Source organism: Argiope bruennichi, chromosome 4 (genome assembly GCF_947563725.1).
Source record: "Argiope bruennichi chromosome 4, qqArgBrue1.1, whole genome shotgun sequence".
NCBI lineage: Eukaryota > Metazoa > Arthropoda > Arachnida > Araneae > Araneidae > Argiope > Argiope bruennichi.
Window position 1 is genome coordinate 26,746,899 of NC_079154.1, and position 26,065 is coordinate 26,772,963.

At 27.2% G+C, this 26,065-nt stretch overlaps 1 protein-coding gene across 2 annotated transcripts; it reads right to left on the minus strand.

The window, feature by feature from the left end:
- Positions 1 to 2,343: 2,343 nt before the first annotated feature.
- On the minus strand, positions 2,344 to 25,898 carry LOC129966771 (atypical kinase COQ8B, mitochondrial-like). 2 transcript variants are annotated; one of them, XM_056081332.1, is made up of 14 exons: positions 25,711 to 25,898; positions 20,210 to 20,418; positions 19,824 to 20,023; positions 19,081 to 19,440; positions 16,996 to 17,062; positions 14,134 to 14,337; positions 13,193 to 13,278; positions 12,079 to 12,219; positions 9,298 to 9,379; positions 8,777 to 8,870; positions 7,929 to 8,070; positions 6,207 to 6,314; positions 5,549 to 5,701; positions 2,344 to 2,989 (listed from the first exon to the last, which is right to left on the minus strand). In XM_056081332.1, exons 3-14 carry the CDS (start codon positions 20,010 to 20,012, stop codon positions 2,699 to 2,701), a joined length of 1,917 nt encoding a protein of 638 aa, XP_055937307.1. In that variant the 5' UTR covers positions 20,013 to 20,023; positions 20,210 to 20,418; positions 25,711 to 25,898; the 3' UTR covers positions 2,344 to 2,698. The 2 variants fall into 2 exon arrangements, with proteins under 2 accessions (XP_055937307.1, XP_055937306.1); XM_056081331.1 differs by lacking the exon at positions 20,210 to 20,418 and having other exon boundaries at positions 2,345 to 2,989.
- Between the last annotated feature and the right edge of the window lie 167 nt (positions 25,899 to 26,065).

A 26,065-nucleotide genomic window follows, 5' to 3' on the forward strand; every position in this document is an offset into this window, starting at 1 on the left:
AGAAATCTTTATTTGGCTATGAGATCAGGCAATCAAGAAGAAGTACAAAAACTACTCGATGACAGTTTCAACTCAATAGACTTTACAAACAGATCCATACCATCAACAGCTTCAAACTCCAGATCATCAACACCGACCCCGACACGCCAAATTTTGACCGAATATCCCATTTCACCCCAGACTCCACTTCAAAATCCAAACACAAATGTCACCATGGGATCACCATCACTACATAAACAGAAAAACTCCTAAGACGATTTCCAACCTGTTCCGACCAAAAAAGCAGCTAAAAAGCCCCGAACTGAGGAAATTTTCAAACTCAGCACGGAAAACGCTTTCTCGCACCTTCAAGAAGAAACCGAAAAGCCACCAAAAACAATAGCACCAGTCAGCCTAGTTATCAAAGAGAACTACAACCAAATCCTTCAAGAAATAAATAGAAAACATCCTGGAACAGAAAACCAATATCAAAGAGGCTTTATCCAAATACAACCAAAAACAGAAGATGCCAGACAAGAAATAATTAAACTCCTCCAAATGAAAAAACAAGATTTTATCATCAATGAAGCTCCTGAAGAAAAACCTATCAAAATAGTAATTAGAGGACTCCCGATCAACTCAAAAACAGATGACATTAAAACCGAACTTGAATCAAACAATTATCAAATACAAAGAATCAGCCAAATGAAGAATTTCCGATCCAAAACCCTCCTCCCATTATTTCTCGTAGAAGCCCGAAAAATTGGTAATTACAAGAACATTTATAACCTCAAGCACCTGTTTCCTGTCCGTGAAGATAGAACCATACAGAACCAAAAATACAGCTACAATATGCTACAACTGCTCCGGCTTCCATTAAATGCCGAGACTGCCAAATAAAAGAAAAAATAGAAAACCCGGTTTGCGTCAACTGTAACATGACCGGCCACCTTGCAGCCTGGAAAGGATGTCCTGCAATACCAAGAGCCCAAATTCCAACAGAAAACTACCCCAGAAGATCCTATGCAGAAGTTACAAACAGAAGAAATCCACAAAACATTGAAACTAACCCCTCAAGAGACCAAGAAACCGCTTCCCAAAGACCAAAATCCAGACGCCCACAGCCTATCCAGACAACTTTAACAGGCGAAATTGACGACATTAAAGAATTAAAAAACCACCTTAACGACCTCAGAGAACTACTGATTGAATTCCCCAATATCCTACAGGCCATCAGACTTAGTAAAAAAGGAAAAAACAGGCAAAAAAAACTACTTATAATCATAGACGCTCTCATCCCTGAAAATTGAACACCTAACAGACCACGCCCACCGTCGAGAACAAGCCTCCTGATTCGCCCGCTCCTACATCCCCTCAATACTACATAAGACGATGCTCCTTCCCTACTTCTGTTTAAACCATTTTCGTAATGCTCCGAGTTTTTAGTCGATCGGAGATGGCGCCCTCCGGGCGCCGGCGCTCCTAATATTTTTCCTTGGGTCCCCTTGCTGCCGAGTAGTTGTGAACCGACGGTGAATTGGGTCGTGAACCAGATCGGAGAGTAGTCGGAATCGATAGTAAAAAACTGGCCTTCCAGAGATAAGCGGAGCAGCGACGGAGCGAAGCTAGTGCTGAACTAAGCTGTGCGCTACTGTCTGTCTGTCTTGTTATATGCTGCTGTGTATGCTGTTGCACGTCTCGGCTGAAGATAATCGTCTGCTGTGCTGTATACAGTTGTCGTCTTTGTGCTGTCCTGTGTGTCTTCGTGTAAATAAACGTCGTTGTTTTATTTTGTACTGCCGCCTGGTGATTGAGCGTTCTCCACACCATATAACTCCCACTATCCCAACGAACCCGGAAATTTCGTAACAATATCAATTGAAAAGTGAATCAGTGAATGAAATTCAAAATATAAGCATTTTTTTTACACATGAATAAAAACCTTCATTAATTTATTTCTGGTAATGGATATTTTCTTCTCTGCAATTTAAAGTTGAATGTTTCAACTAATTTTGAATAATTGACACCATTTAAAGATCAAGTCATAAAAACCTCCTAATTACTCTGCTATTTGTGTAGAGTTAGCTGCTTAGAGTTACAGTTATAAAAAGAATTTTCTGCAACTGAACATAATAATTTTTTCATTTTCAATATCTTTTCATGTCTATTTGCAAAAACAGAAATAAAAACATATATAGCCTTAAATTATTGCCCAAATTTAAAATTATGCACAAAAAAGTCTTTAAGAAAATTATTTCTTTACAATACCCCTATTATACAATTTTGTGAAAGTTTTATTAATATACAGACAGTACTTCATACAAAATAAAGCAGTAGTCTTAATCTAAATAACAATACACAGATGAAGTGATATTCTAATATTTAATAATAACTTTAATTCATGAGATTATCTCTCATATAGTACAACCAACATCAGTTTGATGCACACACCAAAGAAAAAAGGACAAGACATAAAAATGTAAACCTAAAATAAAAGGTAACAATTATTTCCACCATGTAGTAGGGAAAACGGTAGTAGGTTTACGACATTCCATTTTCTATAAAAAATAAATAAATAAAACCACAAGACATTCACCATATCCTTTAACAGTTATAATTTTTAGTTAAGAAAACATTAGATATTTCAACATTTATTATCTATACAAACATTATATATACCTATAATACAGAAAACAGAACTATATTACATGTTGTACATTCAAACTGTTGATTGTGCTCTACCAGCTTTATATTGCTCACACACTTCATTAAACAGCTTCCTGCAGTCAATAATAGCACCTAGTTTTGTGCAGAGTAAAAACATGCCTGACATCTTACGATGCAAAGAGTATGTTTCTTCTGGTGGAGGAGTAAGTCTGTGTTTCAACATAATGGGAACTAATTCATGAATTCTGTAAGTCATGTTTTGGTTCTTGAAATCGAAAGGTCCTTTACATGCAAAAGCTTCACCAAGAATCATTACAGCATCCACATGTGCCTGTTCCATAATCTAAAGAGAGAGAGGAAAAAAGAGAAATAAAGGGGATTTCAGATTTAATTCAAAACATTTTCTTATGACAATATTTAAGATATGATTTGCCTACTTTTATTTATTTTTAAAATTTGTACATCACTTTGTAGCAGCAACACGCATGCACACACACATGTTCTTATAATAGTAATGCATTTACATATAAATTCAATAGCTAAAACAATAAATGTAATGCTAAATATATAAAAAATTATTAAAATTAGAAAACAATTGAAAAATCAAAATGGTGTCATTAAAAATTTAACCCTTCTTTGCACTTAGTCAACAAAAAATTGTACTCAAAGCAGGTGTACTATAAATTGGTTGTTGGTGGCTGGCAACTTTTTTCACGACTAAAGCAAAATAACAAACATAGTTGGAAAAAAAAAATCAGATGTCACAATAATTATAACAGGTTTGAACTTGTCATTCTGCTGTTTGTTGTGGTTGGAAGAAATGTGCAATTTCTTGAATACTTTTTTATTACTAATCAGAGATTTTTTGCTAATAATATTGATAATGAATGAAAATATTTAGAAGAGAGGCACATTGAAGATTTTGTACTGAGCTTAACATATAAATTTGCACAATGATAGTTATTTCAACCATATTGTTTTTTAATTATTTTATATTATATAGTTATACTAGGATTTTAAAAAGTTTTTTCCTTTACTTTAAAAAGCATGAATTATATCACCCTGATTTATTTCACACACAAAAAAGAAAAAAATTATGCAAAGAATGGTTAATATTGTAGATTTTAAAAAGAAATGATTTTCATACAATAACATGCTCAAAATGATTGATAAAATATTGATTAATTTTAAACTAAAAACAAATTTTTAAAAATCCTACTAATTACATCGATATGACATGTAATTACACAAGAAGTAATTACATGTCAAATTTGATAACTCTGGATTCAACAGCCCGAGCTAAATAGTATTTTGAATGATTTTTTTAATCACGCAAATTGCATCCTATTACAGTTTACAAGTGAACTGATCATTTTAGCATTTAGTTCTTATTTCTTTCATCAAAAATACTATTTATTTATTTATTTTGGTAAATTGAATTTAAGCAAGTTAAAAAAAAACGATAATGAACATGATTTTGAAAGTAAAAATGTCTGATAAGAAAAAAGAATTGTACATGAACCAAACATGGAATATGTCATTGCTATATAATAGCAGAAACTATTTAATTAATTATTTTATATTCCATGAAGTTGGAAATCAAGTAATCATCACTTGTCACAATATAAATCAATCCCGGAATTTAACAGGAATTACAGTAAAAAGAAACAGCTTCCAAATAAAAGGCATTTAACTTTTAATTATATTATTATCAGATTTAATAATAAATCCTTTTCCCCATAATATTCTCATTCAATATCTAATATTTAATTTCAGATTATATATATATAAACAAAAACAACTATTTCAAAGATTTCCACTGAAGAAATTTATGATTAAAAACAGTATGTTTTATATATGTATGTAATGATATTTTAAACTCTTTATTTAATCCAAATTAATTTCCAAAACTTTATCTTAATTTATAGCCCATCGTAACTTCATTCTAAAATATTCTCTTATTTCTTGATCCAATTTCACTTTCAGTTTAATTAATCCCCTTGTAAAAATAATGCGCCATCAGTACTACCTATCAAATGAAAATCATATCTTCTCTACCTTTCAAAAGGTATCAAAGATCACATGTTGGCGCCTGGCCAGAAATCCTATGTTATATAAGACTAGTGATCATTTGTTCGTCCTTTTTTTTGTCTTCCGCTTTCTGTGCCGTGCTTCGCCTTCTTGTTAAAATTATGCCTGCCATTCGGACTAGAATAAAACGAAAATTCAAAATACCAAGACTCTTCACTGCTTCGAACCTGCATTCTACTTAAACCAAGAATATGTTACATATTATTTAGCCGACAGGATTCGAAATTCATTACATATATACAGCAGATTTTTGACTAAACAGTAGCCAAGTGCCGCCGAGTTAAGAGGAAACAGAGCACAACAAAGGTGATTGCAACATGTTGTTATCTATGTTATCAAATAAATAAATTTGTAAAAAATACAAATTCAATGACTTATATAATACTGTGGCTGTAGTGTGTATTTATAATCAATTATTAATATAATTATTAAATAAATTAAAGTGTAATTAATTATATACATTCATTAACTAATAATTACGATTATTTTTCCAAAAATTTCATCATTTAGTTATTTTCCACCCGATGCACAAATTTAAAAATTTATAAATAAAAATGCTTATGTTTCCACAAAGTTATTAAAAAAACAATAATATGGTGATTAAGTTAATGGTGAAATATGAGATAAAACTGATCAGTTGTTATAAGAAGGAGAGTTTTAATATGCTCTGCCTAGGATAAAAAAATTCTTAAATTGAATACTATGCAATGCAAATTAAAAGAATATAGCATATTTATCTAATTTGTAAAACAAAACAAACAAAAACAGGTATAAATGACAAGAAAAACCAAAAATGAATAAAAGGACATACTGAAGTTTCATAGCCGGACAGAAATCCCAATTCTTGAGAAAATTTTAAAACACCTTCTCTGTCTTGTTCTGCAGAAGACTTTATTATATTTAAATATGTTTCCACAAATTCTGGAGTGTAATCATTACATGCACCAAAATCCAAAAGAACAACCTACATAATAGAAATTTAATAATAGATTGTAAGTACAATTTTAAGATGAAAAGATTTAAAATACTATTTAGAATATATGACAGAAATTGAATTAATTATATAACAGCAGACAATTTATGAAGATTTCAAGGATTTAAAATATTATTCAGATATTACATTTCCTATATTTATCACAATCGTTACTTAATTTCTATTATTCTACCTTCTTTCTGTTTTTCTATTTCTATCTTCTTTCTATTTAAATCATCAGTATTTAAATAGAAATACTTTCATTAATTCTGCAAATTTATTGGAATTAATATAATTAATGTTGCATTTAAAAAATCATTTATTAGCGTAATATACCTTTTCTATTACTTTTATTAATCAAGTATGCATTGGCAATATAAATTTTTAAAAATTAAATGTTACTAAAACTTTATATATGTAATTATAAATAATTATTAAAAAAAGCCAATTTTGGTTGGTTTCTTTTTATTAATTTATTTTTTATAAATTGACTTACTTGTCCAGTCTCTTCATTGTAAAGAAAATTTGACCAATTAGGATCAGTTTGCATGAATCTAAATAAGAATATTTCCAACAAACATAAACGAAGAAGATTTTCACACACCTAAAAATAATAATTACAGTTTAAAGTTTATACAAGTATATGAAAAGAAAATATTTTATTAAAATTAAAATAGTTGAAAGCATTCAAATTTTATTTTATAATTACTTTGACAAAAATCAAAGTTTTGTATATAAAGTTTTGTCTTTTGTCAATCTATAGAAGAAAAAGAAGAAAAAAAAAAAAACCCTTTAAGTAACTGTTTGATTAAATATTTTTAGATGTGATGATAAATTCAAGTAAAACTATAATAATGAAATATTGGAATTCACAGGTAACATATGTTTACTTTGTATTAAACAATGCCATTAAAATAAAATGCAATGTTTTGCAGAACACTTTTCATGATCACACATTTTAAATATTCAATGCATTTGTCCTTTCGCAAGTCCCCCCCCCCAATGATAGGTTAATAATGACTAGACTGAAATACAGAAATATGAAAGAAAAGAGTGAGTATTAATATATCTATAAATAAAATAAAATCTTCACAAATTGAACTTGAAGATTCCTTTAAAAAATTTATAATTAAAAATTCTGATATATAGAAATTTCAATATAAAGAAGGACTTTTCCAATTTTTTAAAATTAAAAAAGGTTAAAGAATTAAATTATTACAGCAATTCATTTTAAAAATAAAAGAATAAGTATTTTTCAAAACTTTTGATATTATATTTGTTGAAATTTTAGATTTTTTTTTTTGCTGAACTTCTATTTTTTTTATTCCACTAGTAGAAATGTCTTTTATTAAGAACATTTCTTTTTCATACTTAGATTTCTGTTTAAAGGCTGATATTCACAATGAGAAATGAAAAGCTAAACTCAATTTAAAGTAAAAATCTTATTTTAGAGTAGGAAAAGGGTTTCTACATCAGAAATTAAAGACGACATTTGACTCACCGGTAAGCATTTATTGTGAGCAAGCAACTGACATCTGGTCTTCCAAGAATTTCTATTGCATCACTAATCAGCAAAACAGTGTGTTTCTTATTTAATTTCTATTCCTTCTTATGATTGAAAAACTAAGTTGCTTTTTGACTGTAATAGGTATACATAATTTTTTATGCAATTTTTTTCGATATACAGGAATTTTAATTGATATACAGAAATTGTTTATGAAAATCAAAGAGTTCTGAAAAAAGTTTTGTAATATATTAATTTTCGATATAAAGAAGTGTGATACATGGATGGTCCTTTGCATTAAATGAATTGAATCTTAAATTATTTTTTTTAAGTATTTGCAAAGGATAAGCTAGATGTTATTGATTCTCCATTTTAAATTATTCTCTCAATGGGACTAAAAACAATATCACTTTTTCAACTGAAATTAATAATTTCATATAATTCTTAAAATCTTTATTTTAATTTCAATAAATTAAAAAAAATATAATCAAATTACATTATAATATATAAAAAAGACTAATTCATTTAATTATATTTATCTACTTGTGCATAATAGATTTATTGAATTCATTTATTTGTACAAAGAGTAAGACAATTAAAAGTCCTAAAAATACAAAAATCAACGGATTTCAGCTTTATATAAAAATACAATAATAGTAGAATTACACTAATATTTACTTTAAAAAATGATTGAAACATGATTTATATACATACAAAATTCCTCAAATCTTGGTCCTTATCCACAAGTTGGTCAATTGGAGTACCATAAACAAGCTCGGTGGCCAAAATATTAGAAGTACAAAATTCTTCATACACATTAGGTACCAAAAATTCTGGATAATCTTTCAACAGCTCTCTGATTGGAAAGAAATTATGTAAAATATAAATTATATGTAACATGGAATAATTTTAAAAATATATATGCGATGACTGCAGTATTAAGTTATTATTTTAATTTTGTTATACCACTATGAATTTTTCAGACAAAATGACTTAAATAAATGTACATATAACACATAAGTAAAAATTTAAATATTTAGAAAATTACAAAAAAAAAAAAAAAAAAAAAAAAATTCTTATTTTTTTTTTACAGAGTTGAAAACTTGTTAAAATGAAGTTAAAATTACAAAAATAAAAAGTTAAATATTTCCTGAAATTTCTCAAATCTACAACTAGCTTATTTTAGCTAAATTAAAAATCCATTTCAAATTTAAAAATAAAGTTTGTTTAAAGACATGAATTTAGTTATCATTGTAAATATGAACCATTGTCAGATGACAGAGATATGATACTTGAGCCAAAATCTTTTCAACTAATTTCCATACCACACCAACTATATAGTATTTGACAAATGTAAGAACACTAGATCTACATATAAAGTAAAACTTTGGTAAAGCTCAGTCTTAAACTATCAGCTTACCAGTATAACTGAGATACGGAACCCAAGTTTCATTCACTTTCCCAAAGGAATTACTACACAGTTATAGAAATATAAGAACATGGAACATAGAATAACATACAATGAGTACAAATTCCATTTATTAAAAATAAATAATTCTTACTTGAATCTTTTCCCAGCTTCAGCTTCAATTTTATAATCCACTTCTCTCTTCAATTCTCTTTTAGCAACTGTCATTACATTTTCAACAAACATTCCTGATGGGAAATTTTAATTCTATGTATTTGATTCTTAAAATTATAAGAAAATATTTAACTTTAAATGAAACATTTCAGATATTTTTAGCATATTCAAAATTACAAGAATATATGAATGCGAATTATACTAATGCATATTACAAATGCAAAAATTTGTAAAATGAAGCGATATTGTGACCAATATTTTAACAGTACCAATATATATATATATATATATATATATATATATATATATATAGTTTATTATTATTATTATTTCTAAAAAGAATAATACAGATGAATTACATTTATGGGGAAGAAATACTAGAGGATATAAAAAGGAAACTATCGTAAAGTTTTATATACTAAAATAATTAGTTCTTCATATTACAATTTCAAAGAAAATAATTATTCCAATATAAATCAAATGCTAAGAAACTGATGATACCTTTGGGCAATATGTTCCATAAGTTAATAATTCCCATTAAGCTTTTTATGTCACTTTCAATGCTTTTTGCTACGCCAGGATACTGTAAAATAAAATATAAGAGATGAGAAAATGATTAAATAAATGATTAAGAGATTAGTAAATGAAAACTAAACTTCAGCATAATAATTAGCAGTTTTAAATCAATAAAGAAACATTCCCAGAGAAATAATTTGGCACAGTTTATCTAAAGAATACTCTTGCTAAATACTTCAGTAATTGCTTTTAAGATAGAGTTACAGAGGTATAAAACAATTGTATATACAGCAGTTAAATATAACAAAATTAATCTAAAAGGATATTTATCATATACTAAAAATTATGAAACTGTACTAACTGCATATTGTTGGTGAACTTTAGACTTAATCCTATATTGTAAGTGAACATAGTCAATACATTAAAATGACATCTTTAGCTATGTTTTTAGTAATTCATTGCTGGTTGAAATAAACAAGACATTCCTGGTGACTTTTTTCTACACAATTAAGTGTTGGCACATGGTTAATATACAAGTACTAAAAGTTAAATAATTAGAAATAGTTTTCTTGATAGAAGTGAACGGAGCATTTTTAATTCATATAATAAATATACTCAAGTCATAGAGAATCTTTCTTAACCCTTTGAAGCAAACAAACAAAAATTTTCTGAATTTTTAAAAATTATGCAATTAATTTACATGCTTAGGATCTAAGGAAAGAGAAAATACCATAAAAAAAATTATAGTGGACTTCACCACTCTGGGGAGGGGTTTCACTGGATAGTCACAGCACACCTATCACGTCTTTTTCTTATGAATAATTAATACTTTTTAATTCATTTTGTAACATAATCATTCATTATTTATTTATGAAAATACTAAAATATACAATACTATCAATGAAAAATACTTATACAATCTTACAACATGAAAAAAAATTATAAAAGAAAAACAATTTTAATAACAAGTGATCCTCAAATAAAACTAACAATGGCAAGTTCTTTACGTGGTGTTTAGACTTTAAATATAATAACAAATCAATTATGAAGAATCATAATATTTAAATTAACCATTTAAAAACTAAGAAAATGATATTATATTAGAAAATATATTTAACATCCCCATAATATGATTGCTTGATAATACAAAAACACAACTGAAAAGTATAAATTTCAACCATCTTATTACTCAAAGGTAAATAAATTCCTCACCCACAAAATACATGACAAAAACCCCATAAATTATCAGCCACTTGACTAAGAGAGTCAAGGGAAGGAAAACAGATCTGTTTCACTAACACGTTTCAAGTCATAGAGAAACTCATGACATAGGTGTGTGGTGGTATGTCTCTGAAACCACATAAAAAGATGTCAAGTATAAAGAATTTTTCTTTCGCGATTTGATTTGAAAAAAATGTGTATGCTGTAGATAGCTTTCATAAAACAAATTTATGAATGCATTTTGAGTTTGTTTATTTTTTGTTTGATGGAAAAAAAATTAAATTGAAAGTATTGAAAAAAAGCATTAAAAATGATGCATTTTTTTTTTTTTTTTTTTTTTTTAAATAAGAGGAATATTTACTAGTGTACTGACATCTACAGGCAATTATTAAAGTTAGAATATTATTTGAGAGTCTTTGGTTTCAATCAGAAAGCAAAGCACATTAATTTTTTTTTTTTTTTTTTTTTTTTTTAGAAAGTGGTGATTTCATTGTGACACCACCACATGTCAAAGGGTTTTAATCAGCAGCAATGCGATTTCACTGATGCTGAAAAAGATTTTTTGGAAAATAAAACACATTTTTTCAGAACTGTCTTGCCCATATTTTTGATAATATTTGTAAAAATTTTAGGATGCAAAATTCCTAATCTTTTCCATCTAACAATCATGATAAATAAGTCAAAAAATTATCAAAAATTAAGATACATATATGCAATTTCCTATTTAAAAAGTATTAAAATTTCAAAATTATCACTCACACTCTTTCTCTATCACTCTCACACAAACATGCATGCATGCACATACACACAAAATTTGCATACATGATAAAGAATATTTCATGAAAATTTGTAATCCACTGTTTGTATGCTTTTACATTATTATTATTTAAAATGTATGTTATTATCATTTTCATTCTCCTCTTTCTTTCCAATATATGCTCATTCTTTTTGTTGTCATAAATAAAGGGTATAATGCCATTGGAATCACTCACATCCACCCAAACCAGTTTCTCTTCTTAATTCTTTTCATAATTTTACAATCATATCTAAATTTCAATTTTAAATTTATATGTTGCTATTATTTTTTTATTTCTGCTTTTTATTTCTTAAATTTCAAAATAGTAGCTACAAAGGTATTTACATCATTATGAAGAACGAACAATAATGTTTTAAATAATACAAACATAATTTAGTTAAATACATCAGTTTTGTGTTATCACAAAATATTAATTCTGTTGTTTTAAGCTAACCAATAGATTAAGACATGGAAATAGATAATAATATTAAACACTGGAGAAAATTAAAAATATTATAGTGTAAATTAATTCAATAATTTATTAAACAATGATTAAAAAAGATTAGAAGTCGATCATTTTTCAAATATTGCATAAAATATTACAATTTCAACATAGAAATCACATAATAATTTTAATAAAAAACAATAATGATGATATTCGGTAAACATGAAATATATCATAATAATTCTTCACAATAATGCATATAATATAAAAAATATTTTTTTAAAAATGAATAATAGATGCAAACCTGTATTTTTAAGGCAATGTCTGTCCCATCTTTCAGCTTTGCACGATGTACTTGCCCAATAGAAGCAGCAGCAAAAGGTTTGGGGTCAAACTCAATAAAATTTTCATTCCACTCAGGTCCAAATTCAGCTAACAAAACATCCTGCAGTTTAAATAAAAAAATATTGCTGAAAAAGAATAAGCAAGTTACGGGGGCAGAGGATATTATAGCACGCACCATATATTAAGACACATTCAGAGCACAAATCAGTTTTATTTTACAATTACTAATTCTTTGATTTAATAGCAATAAAAAGCTCTTCATTGATTATTTAAAAAAATTAATGAATATGAAAATATAAAAATAATGACAAATTTTTATATAGATCTCACAATAGCAAATATATAAAATCATTAAAATTATGCAGATTTTAAATTATTGAATCATTAATATTAACTGATTAGATTGACCCCATATTTACTATGTAAACATAAAATGCTTGAAAATAAATGAATGCAAAGGTTTGAATGGCTTCACAATATTATTAAAATTTTATAAAAACATCAGTAACGTATTTTAAATCTATAGAACATATTATTCAAAATTTGACTTGATCAGATCATTAATTCAAATTATCAAATGCATTATTTTTTTATTTTTTATTTTATAATGGTGTTGAAAGTATAACAAATCTAAGCACTCACCAAAGATCACAAATGGAGTCAAACATTGGTATACGAAACAGTAAACAAATTTTTAATATTACATAAATGTCCACAAAAAATATTGTTTATGTAACATGTTAGCATTTAAAAAGAAGTGTCATTTTTTTATCTATATAATATTTTAATTCATAATGTGAAAAAAATGATTTTAAATTAATTTAAAGACCTTTATGTTTCAGTATATGCTTATGATATACTTGATTTAAACCAGGATCCTTACTTATTACAAATATAAAGAAATGATTAACATATAAATGCATATCTAATATATCCAATTTATAACAATAGTTAAGTAAACAGGAGTAACAAAAGTTAATTTCCTTTTTCTATTCAAAAGAAAATAAAAAAAAATAATTTGAATCACTAATAAATTCAAGCAAATTATTATTTCTTTAAAAACTTAACCTAACCTCCATTTGCCATTTCGGCATGAAATCAGCAGACTGACGAACTCTTTCAAAAATTGCAGCAAGTTGTGGATTAATCATAGCATTATCTGAGAAAGAAATTTAAATAAACAAATTAATATCTGTAAAAATAAAGATCAAATTCATTATTTTATATTTATAATAAGAAAAAAAGATGGGGAAAAATGAGACAAATAAGAAAGGAATTACAATAATAGAAAAGGACATAGCTTAAATGGGATATTTATTCTCGAGATGATTTGGAAGCAAATTTAATTATATTTAATTTTTAATTATTTATAATTTCTGTTCAATAATTATTCTTTTCTTTTTAATCAATATAATCTACTATTTTTATAATTTATTTCCCATACTTTTTATTTTCCTCAAATTCAATTCATTTTTTCATAATTAAAGAAAAGTGCATGATTAAAATGAATCGTTTATAATAATTAGAAAATCCTACTGACTTGAGTTAGCAAATTCTGACCAAGCAATATATAAATTCATTATTTTAAATACACATAAAAAAGATGAACAAATTTAAGTTTGTTTATTAAGTATATTTTATATATTACCAATTATTCAAATTTCAACCTTAAATTGATAAAAAATATAGTTAATTTTTTTTTTAATTATCATATTATAATATTAATCTCTCCTTCACTGCAATTGCCATCAAGTGCAGATTTATTCCGGAGCTTCGCCACTCCATCAGTCTTCTGCTTAATGAATTATTATTATGTTATTTGAGGAATAGAAATTCTTTTGTAATATGTAAATTTTTGTAAATAATTTTTAAAAAATGAAATATTAAGAATATAAAATAAAAGATGGATATATTTTGAAAGAAAATTATACAAAATGGATCGAATATAAAATATTTCATAAAAAGGCAATGGATTTGGATTAAAATTTTGAAAATTGGAAATTATATTACTTACCTTGTATGCTTAACATCTGCCCTAATTTCAAAGCAGCTCCTCTGACTTTGCAAAGTGTATCAACAATTCTCTCGGCATTTGCTTCAGTTAGAAAAGGATTTTCTTGCAAAAGAGAACTAGCCTCAGATTCTTTACCAGATTTAAGACCCAATTTTCTTCTAGTCATTTCAGCAGCAGCACCTAATCCCATACTAGCAGCAAGTGCTAGACATGAAAAAATGGATACCATTTTTATAATAATAGAAACATAAAATATTTTCAAATCTATTGCAAAAAGTGAAATTTAATCTAAATAAGAAAATAGTAGTTTAAGAGGTGTAATACTTCTATACAACTTTCAGCAAAAAAATTTGTTATGTATTTATAAGTCAAAAATCAAGAAGATTGATAAAGTAAACAATATATGTATGGGATTGCTAGAACTACTCTACTTTCTTAATTGGGTTACCATAGTGGCACTTCTATTGTGGGGCACCTAAGAGAAGTTCCCATTATGGTGGTGGCTTCTCACCACTTATGTGGATATACAAATGATGTGAGGCTGGCTATCTCTTACCACTGGTAGGGCATGCCTCCTATGGAAAGAATTGTTGTATGGCCAGTGATGGCCCTTACGACTCAACTTTCGTTCTTGCTTATGCTGTCACAGAAGTCTGATCATTCAGTTTCTTCCATGTACCTCAAGGCAGGTAGAGTCAAGTTGTGATTACCATACTGGCAACATATCAAATGACATATTAAAATAGAGTTACATAAAATATTTTACTTTTAAGATATATTTTTAATATTTCAAATGACTTCTATTAAAAGATAGAATTTGCAAACAATGCACATTCCCTTTTTCCACACTGAAAATCTGATCATATTTTGAAGCTTATTTTCACAAAACCCTTGTTTCTAGTTACAAGTATGTATGTTTCTAGTACAAAAAAGTATGCTATTTCTTTTCTCTTTTATCCTTAATAAATACATTGAATTTTTTCATATATAATTGAATACCAAAACAATAACAGAAGCAGGTAATAAAAATTTTGATTGTAAATTTGTTTTTAATTCCACAGGCACATATTTATATAATAAAATTTAAAAAGTTGGAGTTTTGTATAGAAATTTTCATGACTAAAAAACGATGGAAGATGTTTAAATTTTTAGAAAATACACTAGTAGAATTTAAAAAAATTATGTATGGAAGTATGTAATTTTAATGAATTTATAATTTATTATCTTATTTAGAAAGCATATAATTGATACAAAGGATAAAAGATGCTAGCCATGTATTGCAAGACAGTCAGTACAAGAACTGGGTATGCTGAGGACCACATTTTCATATTATTCAAGAAGTTAGTCATCAGTACTCTCTACAGTTCTGGAAATCTAAAGTTTGAAAATTTGCTATAACTCATTGACTAAGAATGTTCAAAACTGTTGCAAAAAATTATTCCACTAAATCGAGTGGGTTCGCTTCTAGTGGGTGTATGATGATACAATCAACAGGCCGTAATAAAAAATAACAACATTTATTAACACAAATACACAGGTGAAAACAATCAACCAAGACATACATAAGTGATACACAGCAGCACTTAAAACAAACAGTAGCCCACAAGTAATAACCAGTAGTAAATAACAACAACAGCACACAAATTAGCCAGACAAAATTCAACAGGAATAGAGAATTCCCACAGCTATTCACTAGGGTCTCTCCAAACACTTGTTATTTTTCACCTTCGTCTTGTTTTAGCTGCAACCAACTGTCGACTCACTACTATATGACTGGCTATTCTGCACATGACTCGATGCTGCTTCAATACTTGTCATGGCGCACAGCTCAATCTGCTAATCACTTGAGCTCCATTCAACGCTTGCACATCAGTGGACTAATCCAACTAATTCATCATTGACTCACTATACAACTGACTTCGGCTTGGACTGTCAGCCTTTTCTAGATTCCAGAGCAGAGAAGGTTCTTGAACAATCTAGAATAACTCATCTTCTAGTGGTGCTATGCACAATTTAAGACGATTCCAGTATCACCCATTTTCTTGCCAAGTTGCCAAGCCCGAAGGCCATTGGCATTCGATCTGCATCCAATAAAGCTGTCCGTAAAATATCTTTCCTATGTTGGAATTAACTATACTGGGAAGCAACATTATATATTCATAACAATACATTTCCAACCAAACCAAATATGAGACTTCCAAATTACAAAAATCACTCGTTTATAAGGTTTTATTCACAACAATTGCAAAGTGAATGAAACACTCAAACAAGCTTGCAGGTATATAAAACATACTTTTCTAACTATCACCTTGATTTTCCTAAAAATTTGTATCGATACAGTTCAGTTATCAATAAGATCTGCAGTACTTTTTCTGTTTCTTTTGATTGTTGCTGCCAGATATTGGTTGCCTTGAAACATCATAACCTGTGGACCCAGATATTGGTTGCCTTGAAACATCATAACCTGTGGACAACTGACTTCTTATATTTTCATTTTCATGGACAGATATCAAAGATGAAATATGATAGTATGATTTCTTTCATATGCAAATTCCATTAATGAATAATTTCTTTCATGCATTGAAAGTTATCAGGCTTACATGCTGGATTTGAACCATACAATATCACAGAAATAATTCCTTGTATACCCTCCATTAATTGCTTGGTTCTTTATGAAACACTTTCTATGTAATCACATGGCTTTTATTCTTGATAATATGAGTAAATTTATTTCAAAAGATATATGTAGTTCTATTTCCCAAGAAACTCTTACTTTAAAATATTTTTTTTTCTTAAATGAGAATTTTAAATGCACTTAATTTAAGAGTATAAACAATCATAAAAATGGAAAAACTAAAATACCTCCATAAGACATGATACGAGAAATTTGAGATGACGGAACTTTTCTTTCCTTCGCTCTTTCGCTCAACTGAAAATAAAAGAGAATTTAATGAAAATGATAAAAATATAATGCTAAAATTTTCAAAGAAGCAACGATGAAAGTATTGTTTCAGTTTTAAAATAAATGTTTTTTTAAAAAAAAGAACAGGTTTATTTGCCCTCTATTAAGCAAAGGTAAAATATATTAAATGATTCATTAGAAGAAACTTTAATACAGCTTCAATAAGAAAGAAAAAGAAAGTTGTTTTATAATAAGTAATCCTCTTATACATAAAAGTAATTTGATGCAAAGCTGAAATCAATTCTTTGATCAAAACTGTTGAATCATTTGAAAAACTAAATGTATTTATTTTCTTTCTTATAGATGTTTTGAATTCTGGATTAGGAATAATGATTATAAACATTTAAAAAAATAAACAATCAAGACATCTTAAAAAGAATAAATGTAGTACAAAAGTTAGTAGTTGTTCAGAAGATTATAATAATGATAAAAAAACTTCATTTCTTTAATCTGTATAATTTATCATAATAATGAATAAGTAATTTATCATTAAAGCTATTTACAAAAATTAGAGCATAAAATACATACAGAATTTTAAATTGTAGTCATTTCTAGTTTTAAAAAGGATTCCACAAAATTATTTATCAAAATTAAAATAAAAAATTAAATTAATAAAAAAGAAAAGATAAGTAATTGTAGTATGGAGAAATTCTAAAAAGACATGTTCTAGTTCTAACAGCTGTTAAAATTTCCCATCAAAAATAAACATTTATAATGCATCTATTTTCATAAACATATTACCAGCATGATAAAAATGTTTTTGTTAGTAGATTTTTTTAAATTTAAGCTCTTTTGAATGTAATCAAATTTATAGTTTTACAATTTAATCACTGCATTTAAATTATATATTCAACTTTAACAATTAATTTCTAAAGGAAAATGAAACAAAAAATCACATTCCAGCAATTTAGGAAGAAAAAAAAAAGTAAAACTTTTAACTAAGCCAAAAATATAATATTCAAGATAAAGTTATGTAATAACACACATCAACTGTCATAGCTTCATTCAGCTAAGTGTATCCACAACTTATGTTAAATGGACAGAGATTATTACAGGGGGAAAAAAATCATCATTTTGGTTTATAGGGTAATATATTCATAGAATTCAAATTGCAACTAATTTTACTTAATATGATTAATGGGGGAAAAAAAAAAGGTCTTCATCAAAGATAATTTTAAATGATAAATAAGATATAACCAAAAATGATCCACATTCATAAAGCATGAAAATAATTTGACTGAAAACCTATGAGACATCCTAAAAATGGTCACAAAGAAATGATTATATTTTTAATATCATCTTGTGGATTAAAAGGTAATGTTATTAATATTTATACACATAAACTACCATCTATATATTTAAAAAAATATTTCTTATCATAACAAAAACAAATAAATTATATAACCTCACCCTTTTTATTACTTATCCTCTTTAATATGTGCTGTGTTGTAACTTATAGCATTTTTCAAGCCTGCCGACAGTTATCTGATAGCGATTTAAGCCGAGTGAATGTCTTTTGTTTTTTCAGTAGTGCCAACAAGGGCCAAGAGTACGACTTAGCTATTTCGTGCATTGCATGCGCTTGCACAAGCCCTTTTTACAGAGGGGGAGGGGCACATTCACACACCTCACACATAGAACACAGAAGACGAACAAAAATGCCCAAACCAGGACTTGAACCCCAGACACCCTGATCATGAGGAAGAAGCGCTACCACTATGCCACTTTTTCAATATAAAAATGATATGCAAAATATAGTTTTAAAAACAATTTTAAATTATTTTTATCAAAAAATAATCTTGTTATCAACAGATTTTCATTACGTTTCCCGCCCTTAACAGAACTGTGGAAGAACAAGTGTTCTTACAGAAATACAGGATAATTTACAGAATTAATTAATAACAGATAAAATAATATAAGCATTACTTAATCAAAATAAACACAAAAGGCATAAATTAAATTTGTAAATAGTATAAAATACTGACCTTCGATAATGTGTAATTCATTTTCTTCTTCTTTGGTGGTACAGAAAATTTCTGAATTTCTTCTGATGACACAGTTACTTCAGGTTGCAATTTGGACACATTATTTACAGTTTGCTCATTTATTTTTGTGGTTTGTTGTAAATCGGGCAGATTCAAATTAGTTTGTATTTTATGGTCTTCTTCCAAGATAGAAACACTAAAATCATCTTTTATTATTGGGTGATCTATTTCAAAATCAGGTGGTATATTAGTTTTTGGAACAACTGGGTTTTGCTTCATGACAAAAGCAGAATACTGTTTGATTGACTCAGCAACCACCATACCTCTTCCTTGAATCTCAGAAGCAACATTAGCAACAGCCTGTAACAATAAAGCATTTATGATTAAATATTTTTTATTCATAATTTTAAAGAATTTTTGAATATTTAAATCGACAATCATGTAAAGTTAAAAAAAATCTGCACAGATATAAATGTATATTTATGTTATATAGCAACAGATATCATATATTATTAATAATCTGCACTTTTTAAAATTTTCTATAAATTATAGTAGACAAAACTATAAAGAAAATATAAGTATTTATATAAAAAAAGTAACAGCAATAGATTAAAAAAAATTTAATCAACTTTTTAAAAATAAAAACATAATAAATGATAAAATATTAAAATAAGTTTTGAATGAATATAATGTTATAAAATAATATCAGGTAATTAATAAAATATAATTCTTATCATACATACATTTGGCTTTCCTGCATAAGTTATAACTTCACTGACTTTTTCTTCTAAGGAAGTTAATATAGTTCTTGAAATAGGATTTAAACTAGAATTTTTAATGACTTTATTCACTTCTCCTCCATTCACTCTCATAAATGCCCTTGCAACTGCTTCCAGACCATTCAGAACCACGGTTAAATCAGAAGGTTTCATGATGGAAATATCTTTTAAAAAAAAGAAGACAATTATTTAATTTCATTATTTTATTAATACAATATACAGCTATTGGATGCAGAGACTATTATATAAGCTATTCAAAAAGTTTGAAGGCCAATTTCTCTTTAGTAATATTTTCAATTTTTGTTTTGAATAGATATAAGTTTATTTTAACATGAACTTGAGATATTTACCCTTATCAGAAGACCAGAAAGACACAAGAGATGGTATTTCCTGCTCTAAATTTCTGCACCATACAAGCAAGATGATGTTAGACTCACAACCATAAATTTAGCCTACATCAGAACCAATGTCATGACAAACTTTTAAAGGAATCAGATGTGAACTGCTGCCCTTTAGTAAAGGCAAGACTTTACTAACAGACTACCATGTCTCCTCCTATCTTCTTGGAACAAAGAATTAAATTTTAGGATAAGCCAATTCGACAAAGTTTTTAATTGCATACTCCCAGTGATTGTTATTTCTAATGGGAAAAGCACCCTGACAATTGACAGAAATTGATAATGCCTTCCAAAGATATCAATATGCTAGCCTGGATGTATTAGAAAACTAAATGATTTGCACTTCTTATCAATAATATGCAAGTTTATATAGAATGATATGCATTGAACTTTTTATCAATGGTTATACAGATTATTTTATTTTAAAAAATAAGCACAGAACTATACAGAATAATTTTATCTTAAAAAATAAGCATTTTATAACTAGTTTTTCAGCACCCTTAGAGAAAAAAAAAAATAAGAAGCAATTTTAGCATAATATTTTTATTACATAACTAGGAGTTGAATGAAATAAATTAAGTTGGGTACTAGCCATTAATTAGGTAAATGTCAAATTCTACACAAATATAGACATAAAATATTACCAGAATTATTGAAAAAATTAAATCGCTTATTTCTTCTAAACTATAACTAATTAAATTTTGTTAAAAATGTGATCTGAAAAATATTATTAAAAGACTTTCTTGCATATCTTATATTATTTAATTACACTACAGTTAATAGTATTAAAAAAGTGATATTCTTAATTATTTGACATTCCAATTCCTAGAAAAAAAGGTTAAGAATATAAATAAATAAATCTAAAATATAAAAATCATGCCAATTTTATTAAATATGTAAATAAAAGATTGTTTCTTCTTAGAGATTTTTTCATTACTTCAAACTGCTCAATTTTTTAACACTAATAACTTTTTCCAGGTCATTAGATTTTATTAATAGTGGAAAGTTTCTGATTTGTCAAACAATTGTATTCTATTTCAGCATTTTCAAGAGAACTTTCTTTTTCCATAAAAAGATTTAATAAAAGAGAGTATAACTTTATTTAAGTTATTGTCAACCATTTCTTTCACCATCTATTTTCTCAAAAATAGGTAATGTTATATAAATATAACATTATCTATGTATATGTCGTATGTATAGGTCAACTGACTGATGTTGCTAATATTCTCAATTCTTCAGTAATATTTACTGAGTGGATTCTGTAAGAGTGCTTTATGTGGTCATAGATTATATGTTGTGAAACATATGATATTTTTCAATCAAATTTCACATTTCAATAATTTAATTAATGCTGAATCCTCTTTCAACAGATGCTTGTTCACCAGAAAGAATGGAACTTATTTTCAAAACTCATCTAAGTTTTTTTTTTTTTTTTTCCTTTTTTTTTTAAATTTATGGTCTTCACATTAAAAATAAAAAAAGTATCTAATTCCTTTTTCCTAACATGAAAATTATTGAAATCAAGTAAAGATGATTTGACTAAGAAATTTATAAAGTAAATGAGAATTTATAAAGTAAAGAAAGTAAATTTATAAAGTAAATCCTATCTTTATCCTTTCTTATGAAAATAGAATGCAGAACATGTTCTTCTTTTTTCACACTTACTTTTTCTGTGTCAAAATAATATTACACATTAATGCAAAATTTAGTAAAGATCTATTCATTATGCATTCCAACATTTTTAAAACAAGCTACTGACAATCATGCTTGAAAAGCATATTATCGAATATTGCTTTTGTGGAATGTAAAGCTTTCAATAACTTGTCTTTTCTTATGTCTGCATAAATGTTATTAATTGCAGAATATGATTCATTGTTTGAAAAATCATTCTGACATTAATAATTCATTTAAAAATTAATTTTAACTCAGAATTATTTTAAATCATTCTTTTACTAATTTATGAATATCAGATGCATAAAAAGGCAAAAGCAGATCATCAGTCCAATACCATAAAAAAAAAAAGACTTAATATGTTCTGAAACACACATGAAACCAACTCAAAATGACTGTCCAATACTTCATTGCATACTCCATAACAAAGGTACTATAACTCCTCACTCTGGGGGAAAAAATTAAGTACTTGGACAAGGCCACAAATTTGTATTTTCAGAGTTCAAATATAGTTGGGGGGAGGGAGAGGGAACAGCATGCTCCAAAACCTTTTAATGGACAATAAAATCCAAAATTTATGACATAGCTACAATTTTAGAAACAAGATAACTTACAAACTTTCATTTATTTAAGTTGTTGAATTTTTTTTTTTTTTTTTTTTTTGCTACTATGTTTACAAGCATGCATGTGACTGTCAATTGGTCTATGCATGCAAACATATAGATAGACAGATGATCAACTCATTGGCAAATTTAGTACAAAATTTTGATATGGATCTATACTTTAGTTGCCAAAATTGTACGCTAAATTTTATCGATGAAGCACCTTGCATGTTGTAGTTATTCTGTTCCCTTGACCTTAAAAAAAAAAAAACAGTTTAAAAAAGCTTTATGGATTTGAAAAAAAATTTCAGATTTGTTCAAATTTAAATTTGAACAGATGGATTTTATTCAAAATTTAATAGAAATCTGCAAATTTGTATTAAGAAATTATAGTTTAAAAGTGTTTCTCAATTATCATTATCACAGATAAATATAATTCCAAAAATGTGTTATTTGGAAGTTTGTGTCATAAAAATTATGCAAAATTATGATTTCAAATTTTTTTTTTGGTGATTATAATTTTTTCTTTTTCAATAGTTCATATGCAAAAAAAAAAAAAAAAAAAAAAAAAAAAAAAAAAGTAATTTTATACACAATATTTTGTGTGTATCTTTGGTATCTTCTGGAAAAAGTAACAAATGATTTACAAGCAACTTGGAACATCACAAATATTTTGCTTTCTTTTTATTTCAAGTTTTGAATCATTCAGTGTATTCACTTATGAATGAGATATATATTTTCTGGCATATTGTTAAAAAGTCCTAAACTTTTGCACAAAAATCCTTCAAAGCAAAAGTACTTAAATAACTGACTGATGGTGAATCACTAAAGGATGTTGAAATATAATATTACAAAAATTTTTCCACAAAATCCATTTATCCCACTTCTGACACCAAATATTAAGAAAATGAATTCTACTGACTGAAATGGGTTCACTACAGTGTGTGTATGGTGACACAGTCGGCGGCTTCAATATTAAATAATGACATTTATTAACAAACAGACAAGAATCACAGGCGACAAAACACAGCCGGGACATACATAACAGCACTTACAGCAAACAAAAACCCACAAGAAGTAGTTGCAAGTAAACAATCACAACAGCACACAAAACCGCCAGACAGAACTCAGCAGGCTGAGGGAATCCATGTAGCTATTTACTCAAGTCTCTCCAAACGCCTGCTGTCTTCACTGTCTCCTCATTTAAGATGTACGCAACTGCTGAGTCAACAAATGACTCAAAACTTCTTCAATACTTATCTCCAAGACTCGATGTATAGCTCAATCCACTAATAACTTGGGCTCTGCTCAACACTCATGCTTCGCTAGACTAATCCATCTAATTCGTGACTGACTAATTAAATGACTCAAAATACACTCGTCATTCCAATGACATTGCCAGCCTTTTATAGCTTCCAGAACAGAACAGAGAAGGTTCTTGAAGAATCATCCATAATTCACCTTCTATTAGTCCTATCACCAAAATTCTTGAAGATTCTAGAATAAACCATTTTGTCGCCAAGCCTGGAGGTCATTGATCCAGCATCTTGTCAGTATCCAACAAAGCTGCCTTTCCAACATTGAAACTAACTGTGCTGGAAAGCAACATTACAGATTTGTAACAGTAACAAAATGCTCAACAAACAAGTAGAGAAGCAATGGTGAACCAAAATTGCTATTAAAAACCAACACATGGTTTTACATGTATATATAAAATTATCTCTAAAAAGAAAGGATACTCCAACCATCTAAACAAACAAAAAGAGATGAAAGAAGAGTCAAGTAATGTAAGACATATATTTGCTCCTATTTAAAGGAAGTGTAAGAGGAGTCAAGCAAATGAAAACAAGATTTTCCTCATTCAATCAGTATTTCTCTAAACTGAGATAAAAACATTCACATTGACCTCTATATTCATTAACTCCATAAAAGATAAAAGATCCAATGCTGTAAAGAATATACAACTTATAATCAAATAGATTTAATATTTTTATTAGAAATAAAATATAAGTACCTGGATGAAAAATAAACACTTTTAAGGCCTATATATAAAGACTATAAAAATAAGCAGTTTTTAAGAACTTTTATTAATGCTATGCATCCTTTTATAAAGCAATAGCATTTTAAAACTGAATGAAGAATTTTGCTATTATTTTACATTTCACATAATACTCAAAATAAATGCAATTTTGTATTTTGCTCTAAGTTATATAAAGATTTCCAAGTCCAATGCATAAAGGATTAAAACATTACAAAGATAAACATTTGAAATAATATTTATAATTATTTTCACATCTAAACATATTTGAATAAGTATAAAAAACTGGGCGAGTTTTATTATCAATCTAAGTAAAAATTAGTAGTTTTACTTACACTTTAGTAAAATCATAAAATTTTATTCAAATGAAGTTGAAGAATCTTAATTTCTCCATAAAAAGTGCAATTCTAAAATTTTCTACTTAAAATCAGAAATTTTAAATCGTACCCTTGAAATAATAAAAAAATAAATAAATAAATTATATTGAGAGATTTACTTTATGTTTTCATTTTTAGAGAGAGAACGAAAGAGATTGCTTTTGACTTTATACAATCAGAAGCTTTACATCAGAGGCTCCAGCTAACAAGAGCTTTTTGAAACAAGAGCACTTACATAACAGAATTTAGTTCCTTATGCAATATACATGTGTAATTGAAAAAAAGTGCTTTCTACTTATATAACCTGTTCTCAATGACAATGTATTCAACATTAATATACAGAAGTATTATCTATTTTATCTTTCAATCAATTTAAACAATATTTTTCAATATTATTTAAAAGTCAATTAAATTTAGAAAAAATTTTCTTATTAAATAAACCGACAAGACATCAGTATTGCAATATGCTTAAAAAACCTCATTATACTTTGGAAATTTATTACAAAATTGCTTAAAACAATATTTAACTTTTCCCCGAATTTCAATAATCTAAATATAAAACTGCATTTTAAAATAAAAAAAATTATATTTTTATTAAATATATTTTTATAGATTATACTAGAAGAAATGTTTTGTTACAGGTAAAATAAATAATCATTTCATATTTTATTGAGTAGATACTGCTAAAGAGTAATGGAAAAGATAATAACTAATCGATATTAAAAATTAGGACAGAGAATGAAAAAAAGTTGTATTTAAACTTACTCTCAATGAATTAATATAAGTTTTCATAAGAAAAAATGCTCACTGATAATTATTTCATTTCATTTACAGTGATAATAATTAAGAGTTCTTGAATATTTTATTGTGCATTTACTAAAAACTACACCGGGTTCACATTCATTACATAAGCACACTAGTCTGTTTGTTTTTATTTCTCTTATAGTAAACACATTACAATACGGCTAAGTTCTAGTACTTTCACCTTCCTTGGTAATGAACTCATTTATCATTATACGAAAAATTAAGCAATTGAAGAAAATTGGAAAGAAACTTTATTTATTTATATTAATATGTTTAATATTATTTAATTAAATTGTTTTACGATTTGACTCTTATT